Source organism: Battus philenor, unplaced genomic scaffold (assembly GCF_028537555.1).
Source record: "Battus philenor isolate CCGP_79_NKW_IND1 unplaced genomic scaffold, ilBatPhil1.0.hap1 SCAF_28, whole genome shotgun sequence".
Taxonomy (NCBI): Eukaryota; Metazoa; Arthropoda; class Insecta; order Lepidoptera; family Papilionidae; genus Battus; species Battus philenor.
The window spans coordinates 3,629,303-3,653,750 of record NW_027181691.1 but is presented as its reverse complement, the minus strand read 5'-3'; the positions used below and the strand labels follow the sequence as shown (position 1 = coordinate 3,653,750).

At 32.1% G+C, this 24,448-nt stretch overlaps 1 protein-coding gene across 1 annotated transcript; it reads right to left on the bottom strand.

The window, feature by feature from the left end:
• Positions 1 to 8,931: 8,931 nt before the first annotated feature.
• On the bottom strand, positions 8,932 to 19,911 carry LOC137926025 (facilitated trehalose transporter Tret1-like). The gene is made up of 7 exons (XM_068769549.1): positions 19,767 to 19,911; positions 16,359 to 16,514; positions 14,563 to 14,765; positions 13,182 to 13,368; positions 10,568 to 10,950; positions 10,380 to 10,494; positions 8,932 to 9,312 (listed from the first exon to the last, which is right to left on the bottom strand). Exons 1-7 carry the CDS (start codon positions 19,819 to 19,821, stop codon positions 9,020 to 9,022), a joined length of 1,392 nt encoding a protein of 463 aa, XP_068625650.1. The 5' UTR covers positions 19,822 to 19,911; the 3' UTR covers positions 8,932 to 9,019.
• Positions 19,912 to 24,448: the final 4,537 nt, after the last annotated feature.

Sequence of the window (24,448 nt, the reverse complement as noted above, 5' to 3'; positions counted from 1 at the left end):
TTCAAAAGGAATATCTTGTAGTAATTATTCTTACAGTAATTTGTAACCGCCGACCACAAGTCTAAGTTTATGAAACTTTCATTAATGTAATAAAAAGCTTTTGTAAAAAATTTAATATCCAGACAGAATGGGCATCTGCACGAGAAAACGCACAATAGCGCTCGATGAAGTCAAACGTAGCTTTTTACAAAATTAAAATACGTTTCGTCGTATCTAGTTTGACCGGAATTTTGAATGATTTTACATAGGTTTCTGTGGCAACATAGCTTTGTGTTTTTTTATTTGAGTGGACTATGTACGGCGATGCACCTCATGATAACGTATTTGGAAATGCAGGTCACAGAGACAAACTAGTCGAATTCTCTATCAAAAATTTCTAGGAAGGGTACGACCTTCAGAAAAAAAGTTGAGAGAAGTTCTCTTAGGCAAATTTGATAAATCACATTCGTGTTAAGATAACAATAATGATTACGAGGAGACTCGTATCCATGCAGTGAAAATATTACAAATGTTAAACAAAATTGAGTCATATGATTCTCTATACTATTATTCTTGTACTTTATATAAACAAAGTGATTGATTACATATGTAAAACCTTAAATAAATTTCATTTAGGAGCTTTGAAACAAGTTTGCAGAGGATGGGCAGCAGCTTCCTCTGCCTACTATAAAATCACACTGCGATCGCCAAACCATCTGCCAAACGTGGTAATTATGGTAAACATGCCTCGCAGTGAGCGGCTATGGTCTGAAAAGAATGTTTTTTTTTTTATCACTGTGTTTTTAAATATTGCACTATTCAAGCTTCTTGTTTGTTTTTATACTTACGTTTACTTGGATTAAAAAGTAAATAAACTAGACGTTATTTATGTAATATAACACTTGAGTAAGTTACATAAGATTTATAACGTATCATTACAGAAGGCTTTCTTTTTACATATTTTTAAATAACGTTGGCGTGATATTTAATGGCGACGTGATGTCTTGTGGTAATATAATTTAATTTAGTTGATTAAAATCAAATAGCTACATATATCTAATTTCATCATTTGTTTGTATTCGACTGTACTTTCTACTGTTTATTTTTAATTTAAATTCATCAGTTATTATTTGATTGAATGAGCATATCAAAGGCTTATGTTCGACTTCCGTTAGATTCTTGCTTTGTTTTTATTTGTAATAATTTACAATAAGCGGTGAGTAATAATTTTTGTATTTATATATATACACAAATATATCAGTTTATGTGTGTGTTATAAATACCTTTGAAATGAAAAAGTAATGATATAAATATAAATATAAATTATAATTGCTAATTTATTTTAAATATAGTAAATATACGAGTGTATCTGAAAACAGCATGTAAAAACATTTCATCACTCAATCATTTTTAATTTTGCATGTAGCCACGCTCCGTTTTAGCTGTTTTTTTCACAAAGCTTTCATTTTAATGTGTGAAAGTTGACTGAAAGTATTTCATCATCATAATTCCAAACGTAAACGTACATTGCTGAACACAAGCCACCTGTTTTGCATCTAGCGTCTTCTGACAATTTTAACAATATAGTCTGTCCACCACATGGCAAGAGTTGTAACTATAGAAGTTTGAGGTTACAGTAGCTATCTCTCCTGCAGGTTTTTCTTGCTTACCCAATGCCACTTCGTTCATCAGCGTATAGCCAGATTTCCGATTTCATCTCCAAGAAAAATTCCAGGCATACACAACTCTATATTTCAAAGGGTCATTAAATTACTTGTTTTGTTGCGTTGCTTTTAGTTGAGATTTATTAGTAGATAAACGTCGGAGGAGTTATTGCATTTATATTTTTACCAACAGTCCACTAAGTTGATCGTTCTCATATATTTCAAGTTTAACATGATTTAAATACTGTTTTTAAATTTCAACCTTATCCGAAAGCAATATAGGAGATTTATTTTATTTCGCGTCTGATCTTTTTGGCAAACGTTATCTGTTATTGGAAATAACGGTTCGGCGTCTGCGACCGGAGACATTCTTTGTGCTCGATTTAAGAGCATAGTTTAACTATCTTGTCTCCTTATGAAATGATAATATTGTCAAATCTATTATAGTAATCTCGTAGTAACGAGTCATTATTTTGGTTATTTTTGGAAACGTTTATCGCATTTTTGCCAATTTTTTATCGTGAATTCTAATCTTCTTATCTAAAGAGAATTTAATACTGTTTTGAGCTATGTTTTTTTTATTATCAGCCTATACTTACTCTTTTGAATTTGAATCTGGATTGGCCACCGGTAAATGCATGAATTATATACACAGGATCTTTCTGCGTATTTTCGAAAACAAGTTGCGGTTGAACTTATGTAATGATTATATATATTTATTTATTAATAGATTATATATATTTATTTTATTTTTTCAATTACGTACGCCAATAGAAATACGTAATATAAGTTTACATTAGTTTCTTATAAAGTATGGAATCATCATGATAATATGATTTTATTAATTATTATATTTACATATAATTATACTACTTTATTTGAATATACTAGCCATCAGTGTATTTACATATGCATAAGGTGTTTTTATGTAAATTTTTTTTCTCTCTTGATTTGATTTGCTATCAAAGAAAAAAAAAATATTTTTCGTCTTGTATAATATATACTTGTTTCACTTATCTTTATTAATTTACCCCGCACCGTCTAACGATTAACAAGTAAGTAAGTAAGTAAAGTGTATAAAAAAGTGTAAATAAATTAAATTAAATATGTTTGTCTAATAAAAGCGTGTACAGCCCAGACCCTAATAACTTGAATTATTTCTAAACGTTAATAAGTGAATAAAACATAAAATAATATTTAACGACTCTCTTAATAATTAAAAACAATACGAATAATCTATTGTATGTCAAATTTATTGTAGCCGAGATTTTATACTTTCGTTGATATATGATACGAAAAAAATAAAGTAAATTAATTATATAAATTATAAAAACGTTCTATCCTTGTAAGGACTTCCAGGGTCTTCAATGTCCAACTCTGATACTGCCGTATTAAATTGGTATTGTCAGACCATTCTTGGTACCGGGAAGAGACTTGAAATAGTTTTTTTTTAAATTGAACGTAATAATGTCACCGCCGTGTATACACTACATAATTAAAAGAAGATGCGAATACATTAAATTGCTTCGACTCGTTTTCGACGATGTATATCATATTTCAAGTGTTATGTTATATAATATATTATAATCAGTAATTATGTCAATAGCTTGTTTTAATTTCCGTTGTAACATATGTCGATTCTAGATTTTTTTTTATAGTTTAATGAACTTCATTTAACATTTACATCAGAAAGAAAGTCGTAGTATGATTATAGCATAAATTCATTAAAATTGGCAGTATTTTTACTCGAGGCAGTTTATTACATGAAGAACAAATCGTTACTTGTCATACCAGTTGATATGTACATTGCAAGTCATAGATTGTGATATATTAACTATATTATCTTTAGAAATAAATACATATAAATCAATAACAATTGTGTAGTATGCATTACTAATTATTTTTTAACTACTATACTATAATTTACTATATATATTTTATTTATTATTTACTAAACCTTGTTTTTATTTTTCTACGTAATTTCAAATGTTACTCAGTTGTTTTAGTATAATTTACTTATTAGTCTAATGTTAATATGGTCAGTTTTTTCTTTGATGTGGATCCCGTTAGAGTGAAGCTTTCCTCTTTTACTTTTTAGAGTTCTATGTTTTTAGCATAACCATGCACGACATTCATCATAATTTCAGCTAAAGGAAATCGACTTCTGGACATAAGACTCCCCAATAAATTCACAATAGAACATATAAGTCGAGGCCTGGGCCTGTATCCACACACATTTGCCCATTTTTTAAAACCTGAATGATGTTTTTTCAATTGACCCTGATTCCTTTCAACAACACAATTTATTTACATTTGTTAATCCGCTTACAGTTTATTTACATTAAATGGTAGCATAAATGTATCATTGTGTTCGATAACTAGAAACCAATTTAAAGTTCTTAACGTAATCCCATAAACAGATATTTTAATAGAATAAAATAGAAGCATATCAAAGAGAGTAAAATTGGAGATTAGAAGCAAAATTCCCGAAATTCAAATACTGGAACCAATTTGAATTACCCTTGAGGACACTCATCGATATAATTTTTTTTATTCACAATTTTTTGCAGCTTGTTTTTTCATTTTCACTTTTCGGAGTGAAAAAAAAGAAATGTTATAGAAACCTTTCTAAAACTAGCCAAATAAGACAAGCAACAAAAATTGCACGTTTTGTACATAAAATAAAATCAAACTCACACTTTGCTAATGCATATATGCTTACGGTTGCAACTTCTGAACTATAAACTGCTATAAGTATTAACCAGTCTGACAAACTGATAAGAAACCATTCGAAGTTGAACATCCAATTGTCGGTAGCACAAGCAAATGTAAAAAAATATATCGATTGTCAAAGCTACTTCCCAAACTCTTCAGTAACATTGCGGTCAATTAATCAACTATAAAAAAATATTATGTCGATCGTCAATTTCAAAGCTGTGGTTATGGCAAATAAAAATTTAAGTATTAATTATTATGCAATATGTGAGAGTATTGTAGAGTTAATCTGATGAACAAAATTCAAATATAATTTATTTAGTAATTTTTTGGTAAGATTATATCCCGCAAAAATATAATGATAGCTATTTTGTTTTTAACTTCGAAATACGGGGGGTTTGTACTAATTTATTCAAATTCTTTTTCAAATATTCCTTATTTGACATAGCAAGCATTAGATCAGCTATTGATATCTCTGACGATCTCTGATTAAAATATTAAACTTATATATAATGTGTTTAATTGAAATTAAAATAGCCTTGGGGCGGATATTTTAGTACCAGATGCTATCTTTATTATATTTAGCATTATCTATCCATAAAGGACTTAGAAATATAAAAGATATTAAGCCTGAAAGCATAATGTTCTGAAAATTTACTAATTAACAGATTTATCGATATTTAATGGAACTAGGCGTTACCTTGCGGAAGTCCATTCTAAATAAGAAAAAGACCAATATTTAGCCTCTTCCGCACATGCAGTGGTAGTCGTGCAACAAAGTGCACCGCCCGCCATTCCGCCAGCCCGCTGATAAAGACGTATACGGGAAACAATGCGAATTACACAACTTCCACCGTAACTCAATACGTGTTATATCCCTCCAGGGGGCATCTTCAGGAGTTATGTTACACCGTTTAGTGCCAAACACAGAGTTTATCGATAACGATGACGACTGTGGTAATTAGACAAATCGTAGTTTCTTTCACATATAATTATATCTCTTTATTTTGTGTCAGTTATTCTATGCACAAGCTCTAGCAAAAACTTAAAACCTAGTGTTGCAATCTGTTAAATCTTCTCGGCGAAGTTTCCGCAATCATGTTCTTTATGTATAGTAGTTTACTTAGCATCTTTTTCTCGTGAAAGTAACTACATGAATTAAGAACTTATTTATCCTTTATTTCTAAGATTGTTAAGCATGAAACTTTTTCTGGAGCTATGTAATGAAATTGTTACAAATTTTTGGTCTATAATCTTTAATATTAGATATATTTATGTACTCGTATTTAAGATCGTTGTTATCTCGCAATTAAGGTATATTTTATGTTTCGTTCATAATAATTTGAATAAAATCAAATCTTATTTAAATATATTTAATTTGCAGTATATACGTTCAATTTGAATTTTTTATTTACCTTTCTGTAATCGGATTCACATTATTTTTAAACTAGCAATGTTTATTTGGTTGTTAGCAGTTATGATTATATTGAAACTTCGTTTCTCACTCTGGCTTAATTGGCAAGCTTACATTTGTTCAATAAGCTATGAAAAGGGCTGTGATCGGTATCTCCCCGAAAGGAATGAGGAGACTCGAAGATGAAAGAAAGTGACCGACCGTATGGCCCAGTGATTTTGAGTTGAAGTGGCAATAGGTAGACCCCTTTGCGTACAGAACTGGTGGCTGCTGTTGCCTTATTATTCTGGAATGAAGATCACGTATCGGCAGGCGCAGCGCAGAATTTTCAACCGTAAGTGGACAGACGATCTCTTTAAGGTCATCGGACGATGCAATATGTAAACCGCTTTCAACCGTTACAATTGAACATTTATGGAGGCGACCTATGTCTACTAGCTATAGGCGTACTATGGCTGAACTCATAATAATGAATACACTTTCAAAGGTAAAAAAGTTTTTAGCTTTTATCACCAAATAAAATCCCTTGACCAAAAATACCGTTTGGTCCTATTCGGCTTTAATATCAATTTTAAAACTCGTTTATACAAAAGTAAAAAAAAAAAATGAGAATGTGTTTTCTAATTAAAATAGACACTAGACACTTGTTAAACAACACAAACAAAATAAGATCAAAACACATCCTCATCTAGTAGTAGATGAGTTATCGACGCTCACTCACGAAAGTATGTTAAAACTTTGATAATACAAACTAGCAATTCAACAAGAAGTGAATATAAGTGAAAAAGTTACAAACTCCGGCGGCCATTGATATGTTCCACACTGTACAAGTTTTCCAATACTGCTCGAACTGAACTTCTCAATCTTTTGTTAAGTTTTGGTACAGTAACTAAATTTTCTTTGGTGTTTGTCAAGATTTATAGTACAATAGCTATTATTATCATCATCTCAACCGAAGAATGGCTGAATACAGGCTTTCCTGATTTATTTCCCATAAGACCGGTTGAAATCAGCCTGCATCCAGTGTTGTACGACAACCTTCATAAGACCGCTGATGGTACACGCTCTAGAACATTAAAGCCTCAGTGGCCCGTATTCGGAGGATTTCGATCTGTCTGTGAGATAGAGTTAAGAGAAAAGATTAAGGCAAATAACATCGTAAAATCGTCGTAATCCTTGGTGGGGGACGAAGAACATCGCCCCTTATTCCTAAGGTTGTGCAGAACAATAGGAGTGTAATATGTAATAATAAGGCTTAGACGTAACAGTAACAAAATAAAGCATAAAATGGCCGCAACTCGTACACCAGTAATTTAAATTAATTTAATATATATACATATATACACACACACACACACATATATATATATATATATATATATATATATATATATATATATATATATATATCATATTCATACATACAATTTTAATAAAAATACAATAGGTCCTATCATAGGAGGCAATCATTTTTAGACAACCATAACATGGAAACAGTAGAAGGATAAATATGCAAACATGCGTACATAAACATACAAGTGTATTATGTACATATCACCTAGTCTGTGATAGCAAAGTAACGTGATAGTTAAAACAAATCTGTGATATCATGGGAATGCAGGAGGGAGATGTAAGAAGAAGTCTGAAAGAAATGCGAAGAACATAAAGAAGGGCAGACAGACATTGTGTAAAACGAACGAAAGATGATGATTAAAACAAAATAGGAAGTACGAAAGATAAACTGATAAAAACATTCACCATTGTAAACAAAGTTCCTATCCATATAAAAAAGCCCAGGGGCCATTTATTTTAGGAGCTGTCTTTCCAATGCCACTTTACTCTACTCTCCTCTCTCATTGTCACACACTTCTACTTTTATTCATCCACAGATCTCTCCATTCTTGTATCGATCTCGTCTTGCGTTACTATTTTAAAATACTATAAAATCAAATCGTTATATCTTCGTAGAAATACTATAGAGTTCTACTGTTTGTTAATACAAAACTAATGTTTTCATTATAAAACTATAAAAAGGACGTCTGTCTAGTTTTGGAAATACACTGTGTTCGTACTTCGTTGAACTTTATGGTCCTAGCGGCCGTGAACAGTGTACTCATATGTCACTTATTCGTTTATATTTAACGGGTTAGTAAAAAATTCGGCGTACTTTGGTTTCCAAATATGACCAATAATTTCGCGAACACACAATACATGAACTGTTTCTTTGTAAAAGTGGGCAAAATTGATTAATACAACAACAGTCAGAGCATATCTTTCTCCGAACACTTTATTTCTTACTATATTTACATCAAAATTGATCGTGCTTGAAGCTAGAAAGGAAACGACTTTGTTCAAGCAATACTGCGCTTATTTATCGTATATTCCCATAATAAATAACGCAATAAAACAATGCGCTGGCAATTTCAAACCACAAAACTAACCACATTAATATTCGCCGCTTTGAAACGATTCACAAACTACTGCGGCAATAGACACAACAATACACGCGAACCACTGGTTTACTTAGACCTTGGTCCTGCTGTGTGAAACACTACCTAACGAATACGTACATACAACATCGCCAAAATTAGTTGAGTTGAGTTTAAATTGTAGAACTAACCGAGTGACTCTTAATTAAATTATAAACAAGGATTTATTATTAAATACATTTACATACAATGCTATGCATAGAAAGCTTGTTGATGAAAGATCAAAGTCAAAATATAACAAATGCAATTAAGTTCCATTATTTAAAAATAGTCTTAACTAAGATTTCTCTATCAATTACAATTACTTCGATGAAATTTAAATATCATAGTAAATAGTACAAATATAGTGTTACAGAAACCGCTGTACCACGCCTGAGATGTAGGGAATATCAGCCAGACCCTCCCGTCCCTCACTCCTCACCTCGGTAGCACTATATATAACAAGAGTCAGAACAAACTTTTCGAGGCGAACCAAGTATTACAAACTTAAAATTAACTATCGGCTAATATATGTGTAAATGTACACACAATGTTCACACACACACGTACATATATATATATATATATATATATATATATATATATATATATATATATATATATATATATATATATATATATATATATATATATATATATATATATATATATATATATATATATATATATATACTTTGATAAAGTAATTATATTTATAATTTTATTATTATTTACAAAACTATTCCACATTCGATATAATTCTCTCAATTATAACGTGGTCAACACTCTTCATCTTCTTTCTTCTTCTTGCTAAACTCTCTTTGTATTTCAATAAAAGATCTCCCCTTTGTCTCGGGTAAACATAATAAAACAAACAGACACATTAATACACAAGACCCACTAAAAATCCAGTACGGGATTGCCGGACCGAATTTGGTCGATATCAGTGGGAAAAATTTTGAAGTCAAAAATATCATAAATGATACCAGAGTTATATTGATCGTAACACCAAATGCACGAGCGGGACCGTCGAACAACTCAGCTATTACTATCCAAACCAATGACCCAATTCCTGGAAACAGGAATAAAAATTAGCCAGTGATACAGTTAATTTTAACCCTTTCCACTCCAATGTCGATTGTCACTCGACACTGATTTTGTTCCACAAGCTCCACTGTCGAGTGATACTCGACATGGTGTAATACTTCTTTTTGCGGAAAATTTTAAAACAGGAAAGATTTTTGTTACTAAAATGTTTGAATCACGAATGAATGAAGCATATTCTAGAATCGCAAGATACTATAATTCAATTAAATTTTATCGATGCTACATAACAGCCTTGGAGTGGAAAGGGTTAAATTTTGAAGTAATTTTTAACTCACCGATGACTACCTATGTTATACTCGTACTTCCTTGAGTTAAGAAATAGCCCTTGGTTGCCTCCAACCAAGGGCTATTTCTTAAATTCAAAAACTAGCATTAAAAAAATTTTTAACACTTATTTAACAAATATTAACGTAATTAATTTAAACAAAAAAAAAAACAAATTATGATGAAAGGCGAGAAATATTAGGTCTTATTCAATTCAAAAATGTTTTCGAAGTCAAAATTCAGAAACTACACATAATACTTTTATTGCGGTATTTTACAATTATTAAAATTATCAAACTTCAATTTTGAAAATAAGTTATAATATGCCCATGTTATAAAAATTGTACCCAAACAGAGAAGGTGGATCGTGAAAGACTTTCAAAATAAAGCCAAATTGACGCTACAATGGACAAGAAAAGATATGTAAATTCAAATTCGAAACATACAAGATACATAAACGCTTTTCGTCAATTACATAAGCATTTTTTATTGGCGTCAAAATGAGTCTTTTGTTCCGATAATAAATTTCTCAGACTAGAAAAAAACAGGCAAAAGAAACTCAACGGGACTATATATATTTTTAAAAAACTACGCATTAAATGTATGGAAGATTTAATAATAAAATAAAATTGCGCAGGAAAGCAGTAGAGAGCAAAATATAACACCGACTTTAATAATAAAATAAAAAAGAAATTATTCTACGCGGCATATTTATAATACATCATTTTTAAACAAAAATAGTTAAAAAAAATCGTTTTAAATATTTACCTGCATTATAGGAGTTTACTATTAATATCAGCGAAACGAGGGGAACATAATTCAAGAATCCTGGTAGCGGTTCACCATCAGTCGATTTCAGCATAAAAAATATGCCCAACCCGATCTAAAACCAAAGCAAAAATCATCCAAATTCTTTAATACAAATACAAGACAATTTCTTATCACATTATTCTTACCATTCCAATGAACATCTCTACGAGTGTTATTAACAAAATTATCTTTCTACCGTATCTGTCTACCGTGAAAGGTGTTAAAAAACTTGATGCAAGTTGTATCACTCCTATAATAACTGATGCTATTTCAGGCATTATTGTTGTGTTGGTAGATATCAAAATCGTTTGCAAGTAATACAACACTGCGTTAAATCCGATTAATTGAGTACCGATGGAAAATAACATAGAGATTGGCAATATTTTACGCACTACAGGATCCTTTAAAATTGCCAACTTATTTAACATTTCGCCTTTCTTAGACACGGTGTAGTTTTTGATTTCCTGTTTGGCCAGTATTTCTGAACCGTGTAGATACTCCAAAACCTTTATTGCATCGTCTTCTCTTCCTGAAATTGAATTTGTTAATATCTTTATTTATTCGATGAAAATTAAAATATTTTCGTACATATTGAACAACATAAATTTAGCTTTTTGTAACGCTTCCCATGTTTAATTGAAATAAGTTATTATTAAAAAATTAAACCAATTTAATCGTATAGTGCTTAACTGAGTAGGTCCTACATAAATTTCTTCTTGAATCTCGAAGTAATTGTTTATAAAGCTGTTAGTAATTTCCTTTAGTATTTATATTTTAACATCGCTCTCCTTTACAACTGTGCAAATTATAGAATGAATATTAATAGACACGAATTTTAGTATATTACAATATAATACCGTCATATTGGTCAGAGTGTAGATTTTATTATATCATTATTATTGTTTCAGCCGAAAGATGTCCACAGTCGGACATTAGCCTAACTATATAATAGAACCAACTGATAGCAGTCCAGTGTATTTTAACTACCTTACCAAAGTATCCGATTTTGATTTAACATAGTAGATAATAATTATTCACAACATAGATTAGGGGTATCAGACGGGTATCGGAGTAGCATCAGACATTGTGAGCTAAGCGTTTGGGGTATCCGGACGTGTCTTACGACTTTCTCGCCTACTTTATTGCTGGCTACAATTAGGTTCTCCATTCCTACACATCAGTGTATGGATACTTTGCGATTTCAGCGGTTGGAGCCTCCGAAGTTTCTGTATCCTATTTCGCTGAGGCAAATTCAGTTTCAGGTTCAGAGAAAGTCATAGTTATCCCTAATACTCGATAGTGATCACAGGTTCCTAGTTCGAGTATCCTCAGTTCCACGAACTCGGTATCGATAAAGCTGCAAAAGCCTTCCGGACTTGTAGCAACGACTTCAGCAGAAAAAAAATATCAACAGAGATATAATACTATCACTAAGGTCAGTTACAGTAAGCTGTAATATGTTTTTTACATATTTTTGACTATTGAATCCGTCATATTACATGACCAATTTTTGTTAGTGTTCCCATGTCAGTACAATGTTAAGGTTTTTGTAACAATGACAAAAAAGTTTTATGTAGTAATCAATGTTGGCACAGTTGTTGTTCTTTTTATTGAGATGAAACTCTATATAATCTATAATCATTTCTTAAGAAAAGTCTATTACCACATTAGACTTCGATGATGTTTTCTTATCTAAGTACAATCGAATTATCCTTTTACATTTTTCTCTCGGAATCACAATTTTACAAATGATGATTATAATTGCTACTGGGCTTTCCATGGAAATGATTTATCAAATTTTGTTAAAGCAAGTCGCTTAATGACCATTATATTTGCTAGCACCATACGACTTCTAAAACATTCACAACGAATATAGTAATTTTCTCTGAATTTTTTACCCATGTCACATAGTTTAGAGTCAATTTTCAAATTAACATTATATCCATTACGTACTACGAATCGCCTACAAAAATTTATAGATAATTTAATGGATTCACGTTTTCTTTTTAATATTTTTCCTTGTAAAAACTTTTTCATATCATTGTTATTTTCGCTTTTATTTTTACCAATATCGTCAGCTGCTTTACCTTCTTTTTTTTTAAATTTTTCATAAACGTCACCCTTATGATTAAATTTCATAAACAGCCATCACAAATACATTCTTAACCGTCTATGTTAGTGCAGCAACTGTTTGGTGGATATATGTATCTATACAGATAGCATGAAACATCTTGTCTCATTTGCTACATTCAAATCCAGTATTACTTTTACATTAAACATATTGTTACAACCGTAACTTTTAGTTATAACTTTCACCGTTTTATGTGTTGCAAGATCCAAACCTCAATTTTTACACATGTACTGAAATTATAATCTATGAAATCATAATCATTGAGTTTATGCAGAATATATGCGTTTAGTGACTCATTTAGATGGATTTTAGTTGCATTAGCTTGCATTATAGTGTCGCTTTGCTTTATTTTTTCTTTTTTTGTTTCTTATATAAAGTAGTAATAAACACTAGTTTTTACCCTTATTCTGGATTACCTTATCTTCGTCTTAATATGGGAATAACTCAATTATTATAAAAGTTTCGTTTAAAGTATCATACGCTACCAGTACTAGTGGAAGAATTTCGTTTTAAGAATAAAAAAAATATTATCAAATATTCACTCCATGAATTATTAGACGAATAATATATGCAAAGATCATGGAAAAAGTGAAAATCTCATGCAAATATAATAATAACCATGTGCTTACCTTTGTTGTATAGAAAATATGGACTCTCGGGCAAAAAGAATAGAGGTAGATTGGTCGCTACAATTATAACTGCAAAAAGTATATTGAACGTATTGTACGACAAAAATGGCCCTGCAGAGAAAGTCATCACAATTCCTAGACCGCAGAATATCTGAACCAATGAGCCTGAGGCGCCTCGTGTATTCTTCTAAAATTTTAATAAAATCACACGATAAATTTCATTTGGTAATCTAAGGTCATCTTTTTCTAATCTATTTTTAACCAACTGTTACATTTTTGAAAGGAACGTGCTTTTAAGAATTAATTATTAAATAATATTTATTAAAAGATTTAACGTTATTTTATTATAGTATTGATGTCTAAATTGGCTGGTCAACAAAGCAACGTTCAGGAAACTACGTAACATCTTATCAAATATCCCTCTGTGTACCAATATGTTGACTTACGGCAGTGACAGGTGGTCTATTGTTTCTTACTCATTCAACCAGTCCTGGAGAGGGGAATGATCAAATAGATCGAATTACGAATAAGTGGATCCATAGACGAAAGAAAGTAAACGATATAACCTAGCAGATAAGCAAGTTGAAATGGCAATGGGTAAGCCATATAATGAGACAAAGAGGAGAGAGAATGCTTCCTCAGCTACTGCAGGAAAGTGGTGATAAATGCAATAGGTAAAAATAAAACACAGTAATAGACTCAAATAGACTTGAATATGAATAAAAAAAAGCAAAGCAAACAATAAAATATAGAAATAAAATAATTAAAGTAGTACCAAAAATAGTGCAATTATATGTATATTATTAATAGTAATATATAACAGTATAATATAATATGATAATTATAAAGAAAATATGGGTTAAATATTTGAACAATAAATGTAATGTTGCAAAATAAACTAGTAAGGAAACCTAGAATGTAGTGGTTGAGGATGGATGTATGGCTAATGAAATGAAAGAGAAAGACTGGGAAAATTGTAGAATGAAAGAAACAGTACGACAGATAATATGATACATGAAAGAGAAGAATGATAATAATAACAAATATGAATAAATTACTAGAAATAAAAAGTCCCTGTCCCACACGAGATAGGGAAACGAGAGGTCCCCAACAGCGGGGACCATTCTAAAAAAAAAGCCACATAATGCAGAACACATAGTCGCTGGGATCTTAAGATTCTAGGCTGTAGACCAAGAACATGCCAGCGCAGCGTGTGAATGAACACACGTGGTAGACAATTGACTTTGTCTTTGTTGCTAGAGGATACATGCCGCCTCTTACCGTGTCTTAATGGAAATCTTAGAGAAAAACTTATGGCCAGCCAACGTCTTATGGTTGAAATGATGATAACCATGGTTATGGTGAATCAAATAATACTTACAGTTGCAATTTCTGAGGCGTAAATTGAAATTCCTATTAAAGTTGATGAGTCTGCTATACCAAATAACACTCTTCCCAGGATCAACATCCAAACATCAGTGGCGAAAATGTAAAGCAATACACCCATTGTCTTAGGAACACAGCCTAATATGATACAAAATTTTCTTCCCATGCTATCCAGTAACATGGCTGTCAAGTAATTAACTATAAAAGAAAAGAAAGTATAACGTCAATTAGATGTGGTTATTGCATTGTATTTTCAATCATCTCATCCATCATCTTCCGATGATCTCAACAAGGTCAACTGTCTACCATATGGACGGGCGTCTTACGGTGCGTTTGCGTTTCATGGACTCTATAAACTTTAAGTCCCCAGCAAATCAAAAGCCATCTGTTATGTAACTAAAAGTAACTTTACAAGTTGTGCTATATTGGGTTGACAAAAGGTAGAAGACACTTTTTTTAAATGGCCCACGCTACTGGAGGATTGTCGTACCCCTAACTTAATTATAGGTTAGAGAGTTTTATTTCTTTTTAATAATTTTATCACTTATATTTTTTGCGCTTTTCTTCCATACATCTTAAGATCTTTAATTCTTTCCTTACATTCTACATTTCATCTGTATTGCTCTTTCATTTCATTTTCCCTCTTTCCCGATGCCTTTCATCCATCACCTCCTTTCCCAATGTTTTACAATTTTTTTTTCTTATATTATTGACTCTTATTTCTTTTTATTACGTTTATCACAATTATTCTACGTAGCCTAATAAACTATGATCGCATCTCATCATTATCGATAAGCGAGGTATAGCGTCCTCGCAGGTCTTAGTGCCTAACCGCCATTCGGAGCCAACTCGGAGTCATCGGAGTTGGCCACAAGGTGGAGACGGTCCGGTCCACGCCCGGTTCACAGAAGCACGAAGAGTCCTCCTTGAGCTTAAACCGGTGAAGGAACTCAGAGAACCCCCTGTGCCCTGTGAAGAGCTGGGCCAAGACCGCATCCACCTCGATACTGCGGAGCACGCGGTAGGCTGAGATGGTGTCCGGGAAAATTTCTGCGTTGTCGACGCCGTGGTAGAAGGCGCTTGGTTTAAATCTCGCTTACTCAATCTCAAGGGCTCTCTCGGTGGGTTACATATTACATAGTAGAATGTGATGAAACAGTCGTTAGACACGGCGTGGATTAGCCCTGCCACTTGGTTGACCGACGATATAGTTAAGGTTGTGGGAGGTCGCTGGATGCTGGCAGGATCAGTCATGAACACAATCTTTGTGTGAGGCCTATACCTTGCAGTGGGCGTCCATCGGCTGTATAGAAGATGTGACGAACATCAAATCATTTTATACTTTTCTTCAGATTTCATAAAATTAGTAACCTTTAATTATGAAACTGTGTACGGTTTTACTACATACACTTATAACGTAAAAAAGTAACTGAATTATCTTGAAATAAATTTAAGAATTATTAAACAAACTCGAAAAATCCAATTATAATGTAACTTGCTAATGATAATAAAGCTTGGGAACGGATTGCTTTTCTACTGTATTAATTTATATTGTCAATGTGACAACTATTTTTCATTCCAACTAAAAAAACCGTTTGAGTTGAAGTCGGAATGATTATACCTGAATAATATATGATAATAAATAACATTCATTGTTTTATATACATATTGTGTGGTTAAAATCTAATTTTCCTTTACTGTATCTATCTTAGACATTTGTATTAATATTTAGGCTTCTAGTGAACCTACTGTTAAGCAAATAAAACCATCAGCGTACTAAGACATACTTACATATAACAGGGACTAGGAACTCAATTGACACAATCCATGATCCCTCCTCGACGGTGATGACGCGTGGCAGAATTGTCTGAGTACTATTAGCCAGCTTCACTAGCATTGGCGAAGACCAAGCAAAACTCATTCCCGTAGTAACAACACATGTGTTCGCTGAAAAACAATATAAATATATTTTAGTTTTTTTGGCCCTCGATTTAGCTACCAAGATAAACCCTTGTTTTATGATGACCAAGGAGAAATCTTCTGGATAGGCACTAGGTACCCTGTCCTCTTGCAATATCTGAAAACGAAGATCTTTAAACTGTGTTTGTTGCCGGTGATGGTTTATGAATTTAAGACCTCGTATTTTACAATTAGCTTCATAAGAAGGCACAAAGATACGGAGAGTAATGATGAGGGCTATGTTTGAGGTTTCGTAGGCCAAAAGATTTTCCAGTTTACAAGCCTTTTGTTGGTATGCCTTCACTAGGTGGACCGATGTTATAGTCGAGGTTAAAGGCATTAAGAAAATCGCTGGCTCCGGGCAGTGCAAGATCGGTCATCGTGGTTATCTCAGAGCGAGGTAAGTGACTTTCAGTGAGCGTCTATCTGAAGTTATGACGAACAATATCATAATGATCTTGAGAAAACTTGGGACAAAATCATCTATAATTCTTGCTTCATGAAACACGTGGACAGGTGGACGTGCCTCGGTATCTACGTAACATTCAATTGCCCTTCAGTACTGCATTAAGATATACCACGAAAATAAGCTGTACCTCTTCCAGCATCTTTGATATGTTGCAACAACGTGAGCACATTTCTCATTATTGCGCCCAGGTTCGTAAGTTATGGAACTCTTAATCTACCGTTAATTGCAACTAAAACTGTTATCATTGGTAGCCGAATTCCACCACACTCGCAGGATAGGACAGCGTATAAAAAAACAATCTCCAAACAGTATAACTTATTACATTGTTGTTGAGCAGGATTTTATAATCTTTATAACCCGGAGAAAATACAGCCTTCAAAAGCTTGTTGAGCAACAGCGAACTTACCAATAAGGTGACAGTTGCTAGAGTGAAACACCACGCTTACAATATCCACGAAAGTGTGAAGCGGTTGACGAAACATATTTATGTCGTAACTTTTAAAAACGAAAATATAAAGAAATAATTAGCAGAGGTCTCTTTAAAAGTATTATTGATCAAATATTGCACGACTGTGTTAAAAATACAATGATGACGTCATAATCTTTTTTCGTACCAAATCCTATTCAAAAAACCAGAATAATTTTATAAAGCTACTATCAAGTACACTCAGTTGCTCTTTTTTCTCGCTTGTTGTACACATCAATAGAAAACCGGTGAGAAATAATTCACATCATTAAAAGTGCATTACGCCGGCAGTCTTTTATTAATAGTTTTTAACATGAATAAATTTAATATTATTATACGCAATGTATGTACTATATACGATAAATTATATACTTCATACTAAATAACTTTCGTAACTGAAATTAAGTTCGTCATTCTGGACCTCATTGACTTGAGTTTGTTGTTCAACGAGCCATGAAGAGAAGTATCCTCGGGATTTATCGAATCAGTAATGTGATGAGCGGATTGGTAAGTTGAAGTAACCGTGGGCAAACCTAATTATACGTAGAATTGATGGCCACTGGAGCCTTAAGGTTTAAGACCAAAGGATGTCGCTACAAGGTTCACAGACGACATTGTCAAGGGTGTAGAAAGACTGTAAATGTAGGCCGTTTGCAGCCGTCCTCTTGGAATTTAATGGTATGATGATGATTTACAAACAAAGACATCTAAGTATTATTGTACGAACGATCTTGACAGCACGTTTTTCTCTTATTGATTATTAAAACTTGAAAGAGAATGGGATAAGATTACACAAGTCTTCGAAAGCTTCATTTACGAGATCGTCTTGTAATCAATGTGGTTAAAAGGATAGCGAAGTTAGACATATCATGGAATACACAAAATAATGTTTACAGTTTCATAACTTCAGCATTGATCATATAATTGTAAAACTCGCGGTCACGAGAACCATAAAGTTTAAAAGAATAGTCCAAACACCAGTACTCTAAACACCCTCGTACAACTTCTACAAAGACAAAAAAAACATCACCTGAATGTGATGTGATTCATATCTCACTTTAATGCATAAAACTAATGCAGTTACAGTTAGAAGGTGATTTTTTTTTTATAATTAACCTGTCTGGCGTTATTCTGTTCAAGCTTTAAATAACCAATTCGAATCGAACTGTAACAAAGTTTATACCATTGTCAAATGCGCAAAGTTTCAACAGTAGTTATTAATTAATTTTTTTTCATTTTTCTTCGAAATTTCGTTACTTATTTCAATAATAACCATAAAATAAAGATATAAAACAAAAATGAAAGACGAAAAGAAGAGAACGAATCGCTTTTTCTCTTTGTCACATAATTAGTCTGGGACGATTTTAACGATTTCAACTAAAGTCGTTCTGGAGTGATATTGTGACCAAGAGCAATAGGGATTCGTTTTCATATAGATATATATTATTTTTAAATGATACGTATAATTATCCCCTAAATATAAAAAAAAATTGGCGTCGTCTTGCGCATATGACATAGATTATTAATAATTTTAAATGATACTTATTTTAAAGTCAGTAAAACGGTAAAAATAACATTATTTTAGCCATAGAACGTTTATTGCGCAAATAGGCATCTCCCACAGATGTTTAATAAAACAGGTTCAGTTTTGATTTATTAGCTCACAGATTGATTCCGCGTGCCGTGAATCCGAAACAGCTGTAAAAGCCACAAAGGCGAACAGCGCCCAGCATCTTTCGAACACAGCAAAGTTAGGAAGCGGCTTGTATCTCGTTGTATCCAACGACCTTTACTAGATCATGTCTGTCTTGTAAGTGGATATCTCTACTTCTTAACTTTCTATGCCTTCTGTCCACTGCTACTTCTACTCGCCAATCAGCTTGGCTATGTCGGTCTCTTTAATGCGTGGATATGCCGGTTTATGATTTGATCTGGTAGAGAAATCTCAAGCACAGCCCTCTCCATGATTCATTGAGCAACTATTAGCTTGCCAAAAAGACTTTAAATCACTTTATATCACATTTTAATACGGTAAATCATCACTACTAACACACTGTGGTATTAAAAAAGAAAAATTTTATTAAAATACGCCGACAGGCAAACGATACCTCTAACCGTGTATAGAATCTGGAAAATATTTTGGCATGCTCTCATCACTAATTATCAAATAAAAGCCTCACTCAAATATATATGGAATTCACTAGTTAAGGTGTTATGGTCAATAAAAATAAACTTTACATTTAACACAATAAAATCAATAATATTATACTTTTTTATAATTAACTTTAATATTGAATAAACTCACCGATTAATACAACAGCGTACTGTCGCACTATAGGTGAAGTGATACTTTTTAACATTTTGATATTTTCATATAACTGTTCGGACCAAATATATAATAATTTGCAATATATGTTTGCAAAAATTCAACTCGTCATGGCGGTGTCGGCCGACACATTGCCATGCTTGTATATACTAAAGAAGAATCTTAATTAGATGTATTTCAATTCCGGTTTATACATCATTTTTCTAAATTTATATTTCTATTCTTTGTGTAAATCATTGTAATTTTTTATTGGAATTATTTAATTAAAGTTACCAATTGGGATTGCATATACAGGGTGATGGTTATAGGTACAAAAGCTTGAAAGATGAATATATAGCTCCATTGCTGTCAATCAACGGTACACCTTATTCAAAAATCATCTTCAAAAATAAATAACGTAAAAAGACAGAGTAAACGTTTTTAAAATTAATTAATATCTCCGTATTACTGTAAATGATTAGCCTGACGCATTTAAATGAGACATATTTTTCGAATGTTCACTTTATATGAACATTTACATCAACAAATAATTATCTTGTATAAAAAAGACTTGCACCGTAGAAAATGTAAATATTGCCCATTCTATTTTTGAGAGTTTTTTTACAAAAGTATTTGAAGAGTTAAATCCTTATTTAATCCGTAAGAACTCCAATTATAAATGTAATTAAAAGGGTTTTAAACAAAAACGTAAAGGTTTGTGTCAGTTTTTAGAAGCACGTGTTTTCAAATTAACATTCACCATAATGAACGGTGAAGGTTTTTTTTTTTCTTTTTCTTTGTTGATTTTAATGCTGTTAGCCTTAAGGCTTTTACAGCTTCGTCGGTACTGAGTTCACGGAGCGGAAGGGCCCGTGAACTAGAATTAAAAACTAGAAACTAAAAGCTGGTGGGGCGCCTACCAGTTGCACGGGGACACGTTGTTAAGGCTCTTCGCGGTAGAGCTTTGACGAGGTGTGTTGCTGGAGTGTGCTTGCGGGTTTGGACGGCAGCGTGGACCAAAGGCGAGCCGAAAAGGGATCCGAATCCAGCCACGGTCTGCCCACGCTGTTTGTGGTAAGGGAGCGAGCGGCCGCTTACTAAAAACGGTGAAGGTTTAAACAAACAGTACTGTTTAAATAGCGTAGTAGCTGATGAAATTACATACAGACAAGCAGCACATCATAAAAACAATAACATTTTAATTTAAAACTATAGACTACATTCTATGGACTTACTGTAATATTTTATTTTGAGTCCATAGAATAATAACTTAGTTATAATTTTTAATAAAACTATGTCATTAACACAAAGGTTAAATATTATGCAATTAAAATGCTTTTAAAGTCAATATTAAAAAAAAAACTATGAGAAAAGTTGATGACAGATGATTTATTCATAATTAAAATATTTTAAAAATTAAATGATCAACCGTGTTACCCACATTTTTCTGATGCCAAAATCAAAACAGTGTGCGAATGTTAATTCTCACCATTACTAAGCTAATTATACAAATTTAGAAAACAGCAAGTGACCTTCAAATAAGACTATGATTATCTTTAAATGGAACTCAAGGAAGTTTCAACAAAACTGCACGCTATAGTAACATTGCCAAAAAAAGTCACGTCGCTAAGTTATATCTCTATTCAAAATCGAAACATGATCTCTCACTATGAGCCTTGTTAACAAGCTCTTTAACGAGACATAGAAAGTATTTAAAATACATATGTCACAATTGGCTTGTATGAAGTTAGAAGTCAAATGTATTTGGAATAATTTCACAATGCAACGAAAGATGACGTTAATATGCAAGAATGTTTTCGACTATTATTACTTATATAAAAAAACCAATGGAACAAGTTATAAGCTGCCATCGATTTTAGGTTGGTAACAAGGACAAGCGAACTCAGACTCAGATGTATTTCTAAATGTCTAATGTATCATGATATCAATGACGTAAACAGATGCAGGATTGTTTATCGCAAAATCCTGTTCGACATCAAAAGATATAATTTTAATCTTGCCATAAATATTATTATAAAGAAAAACAACATTTGTATTAAACGTAACATAGATATCTATTACAGTGTATTAGTTTTAAAAATTAACATACCATTGAAATATTTACATTGATTATTCGGAATGGTCTCCTTTAAAACCCTTTCAATGTTAAGGCCAGTTTTTAATAGCAACACTCTTTCGATGGTAAAACTCTTCATTACCCATATGTATTATTTTAAGGATTCCAAATTATCATGGCTGTTAAAGCAAGTCTGATTCTCTAAAACTGACCATAAATCATAATATAGTGGATAATGATCAAGATTAGATGATGGCTAGTCTTCAGCTCTGATGAAGTCCAGAATCTTTTGTAACCAAGATGGGGTGGATCGAAGTTTATGACCTGATTACAAAACTTTCTGAAAGGACCATTCTTGTATTATTAAGATCCATAACTACTTCCTCAAGAATGGTCTCTTCATATATTTTTGCCAACGTTAAGGTAAAACTTTTCTCACAAAAATATGGTTCAGCCACTCTTTCATAGCTAAGACACAAAACTATCACTGAAATCGGATAATACTTATGTAGTACTCTGTTGACTAATTGGGAAGCCTTTTTAGAGTTGTTTCATTTTGTTTGTCTTTTTTGTTTTGTTTGTTGTTCTCATCCTAAATATTCTGTAACCTCTCTTTGTATACCGCCTAAGTAGTTTTAAATTTACCACCCTAAATAACATGCTGCAAGTTCTAAGACACCTTTTGTAATACGCGATATGGTTGTTGGTGCTATTTTTATCTCCCGTGATACAGTCTTTTGCTTTCGAAAACGATTTCTTCGAATTTTTTCCTTACTTTTTCATGCCCTTTTTGTACTAATACTTCGTGGCTAGCCAGCTATTTTTCAGTCACTAACATAGAAGGTTTTATTGTACCTATCACTAGCCCGGTAAACAAACATTTGATTAATTAAAAACTGTATTTGGCACTATACCAACTTTTTTAACGCAATCACAGCGATTCGGTTCTCTTTACCGAAAAAACACAATCAACAATCATATGATTATGACGGATTCCAATTTCAAAAGTATTATTCTTAATTATAATAATATTCATGGCCTGACTAAGTATTTATTAATGAAAATAATATAATATTATACAAGTTTCTTTTTATCGTATATACATTTTTCATTAAAAAACAAACTGCTGGAATTAAGTCATGCAATTGTACTTATTGAGCACCTGAAGCATTGGTTATATATAAGGTATTTAAGAACCAAAAATGAACCTTATCAGTTAATTCATACCTATATATAGTTACTTATCAAAATATATAATTATCGAGTAATATATCTAAGAAGTTTCAAACTCTCCTTTAGTTACATCACTTTATTAACTTTAAGAGTTTTATTATGTACATTTTTCGTTTTATTATGACTTTTTTTTGGCAATTGAAAGTTATGGCGATATGAATTGACGCCATATCGCAAAAAGACAAAAACGTTCAAGAACTAACAACTCAAATTAGCGCTGACGACTATATCCCTAGCTATATATAACAGCTGAACAACTACCGTTGTTCAACCAAGGCCAGCTTATACAAAAAGGACAGACACACTTGTAAAGATTAAAAAGATGCCTTATTTTATTTGCTATATTAATCAGGTTAATTGTTTCATCCCTAATTCTTTCTCTACGTAAAACGTATGTGTTTTATATTTCCGTGAAGGTGTGTCTAGGCAATAATTAACGCCATTATTGATAAAGAATTATTTTGTGTCTTATTGACAGCAGTCCAAGAAAATCAGCAAGGAATTACAATAGCGCTGGCGACAATGTTCCTGGCTCCTGTTGGTCACCCAAATACCTGTCGACAAGTTTGCTAATAATATTCATAGGCACTTTTTAAAAAACTACCATTTGCTAATAATAAATTATAATAGCATTTGTTTTGCAGAGTAGGTATCTAAACCAAATGCATTATTTGGTTTAGAACATTTTTATACGTGTCATTGGGTGCAAGCAAGACCGATTATCACAACAATCTTTAGGGGAGACATAACTTTCAGTGGGTATCTACAGCTGACATGATGATTATGATAAGCATACATATATATGCATTTACATTTTTACATGTATTCTCCATGTCACGTGAAAGAGCTTGTTAATAAGGCATAGAGTGAGAGATCACGTTTCGATTTTGTATAGAAATGTTATTTAGCGATGTGAATTTTTTTGGCGATTTGACTATATCGTGCAATTTGTTGCCCAACATTAGTTGATATAACTTGTTGAGTTCCGTTTAAAGATAATCGCAGTCTTGTTCGAAGGTGACCTGCTGAGTTGTTACATACGAGTATGTATATGATAAAACTAAAGAACGCGGATTTTGTTATGTCATCTCATATTACGTAACATATTTATGATAAATTAAGAGATTTCCACCAATATACTGTCTCATTACCATATTTGTCATGTAAAAATAAGGATAAGGTAAGTATATTACGAAATGAAACAATCTAAGGGTCGTTTATTAATAATTCAATATTTTAAAACTTATCTTTTTTTGTATAAAATTTGCCGAAATCCTTTTTTTTACTATTATATGCTATTAATATTATTGTAATTATAAACAATATGTGACATATAATTAAAATACGACAAGGAGAAATATTATTATATTGT

Excerpts from the sequence above, each read along its gene's own strand:
- LOC137926025 (XM_068769549.1), bottom strand. The coding sequence starts at position 19,821 with ATGTTAAAAAGTATCACTTCACCTATAGTGCGACAGTACGCTGTTGTA. Across the intron at positions 16,515-19,766 it reads GTACGCTGTTGTATTAATCG|CGAACACATGTGTTGTTACT; the intron begins GTGAGTTTATTC and ends ATTGTTTTTCAG. Across the intron at positions 13,369-14,562 it reads ACGCCTCAGAAATTGCAACT|AAGAATACACGAGGCGCCTC; the intron begins GTAAGTATTATT and ends TTAAAATTTTAG.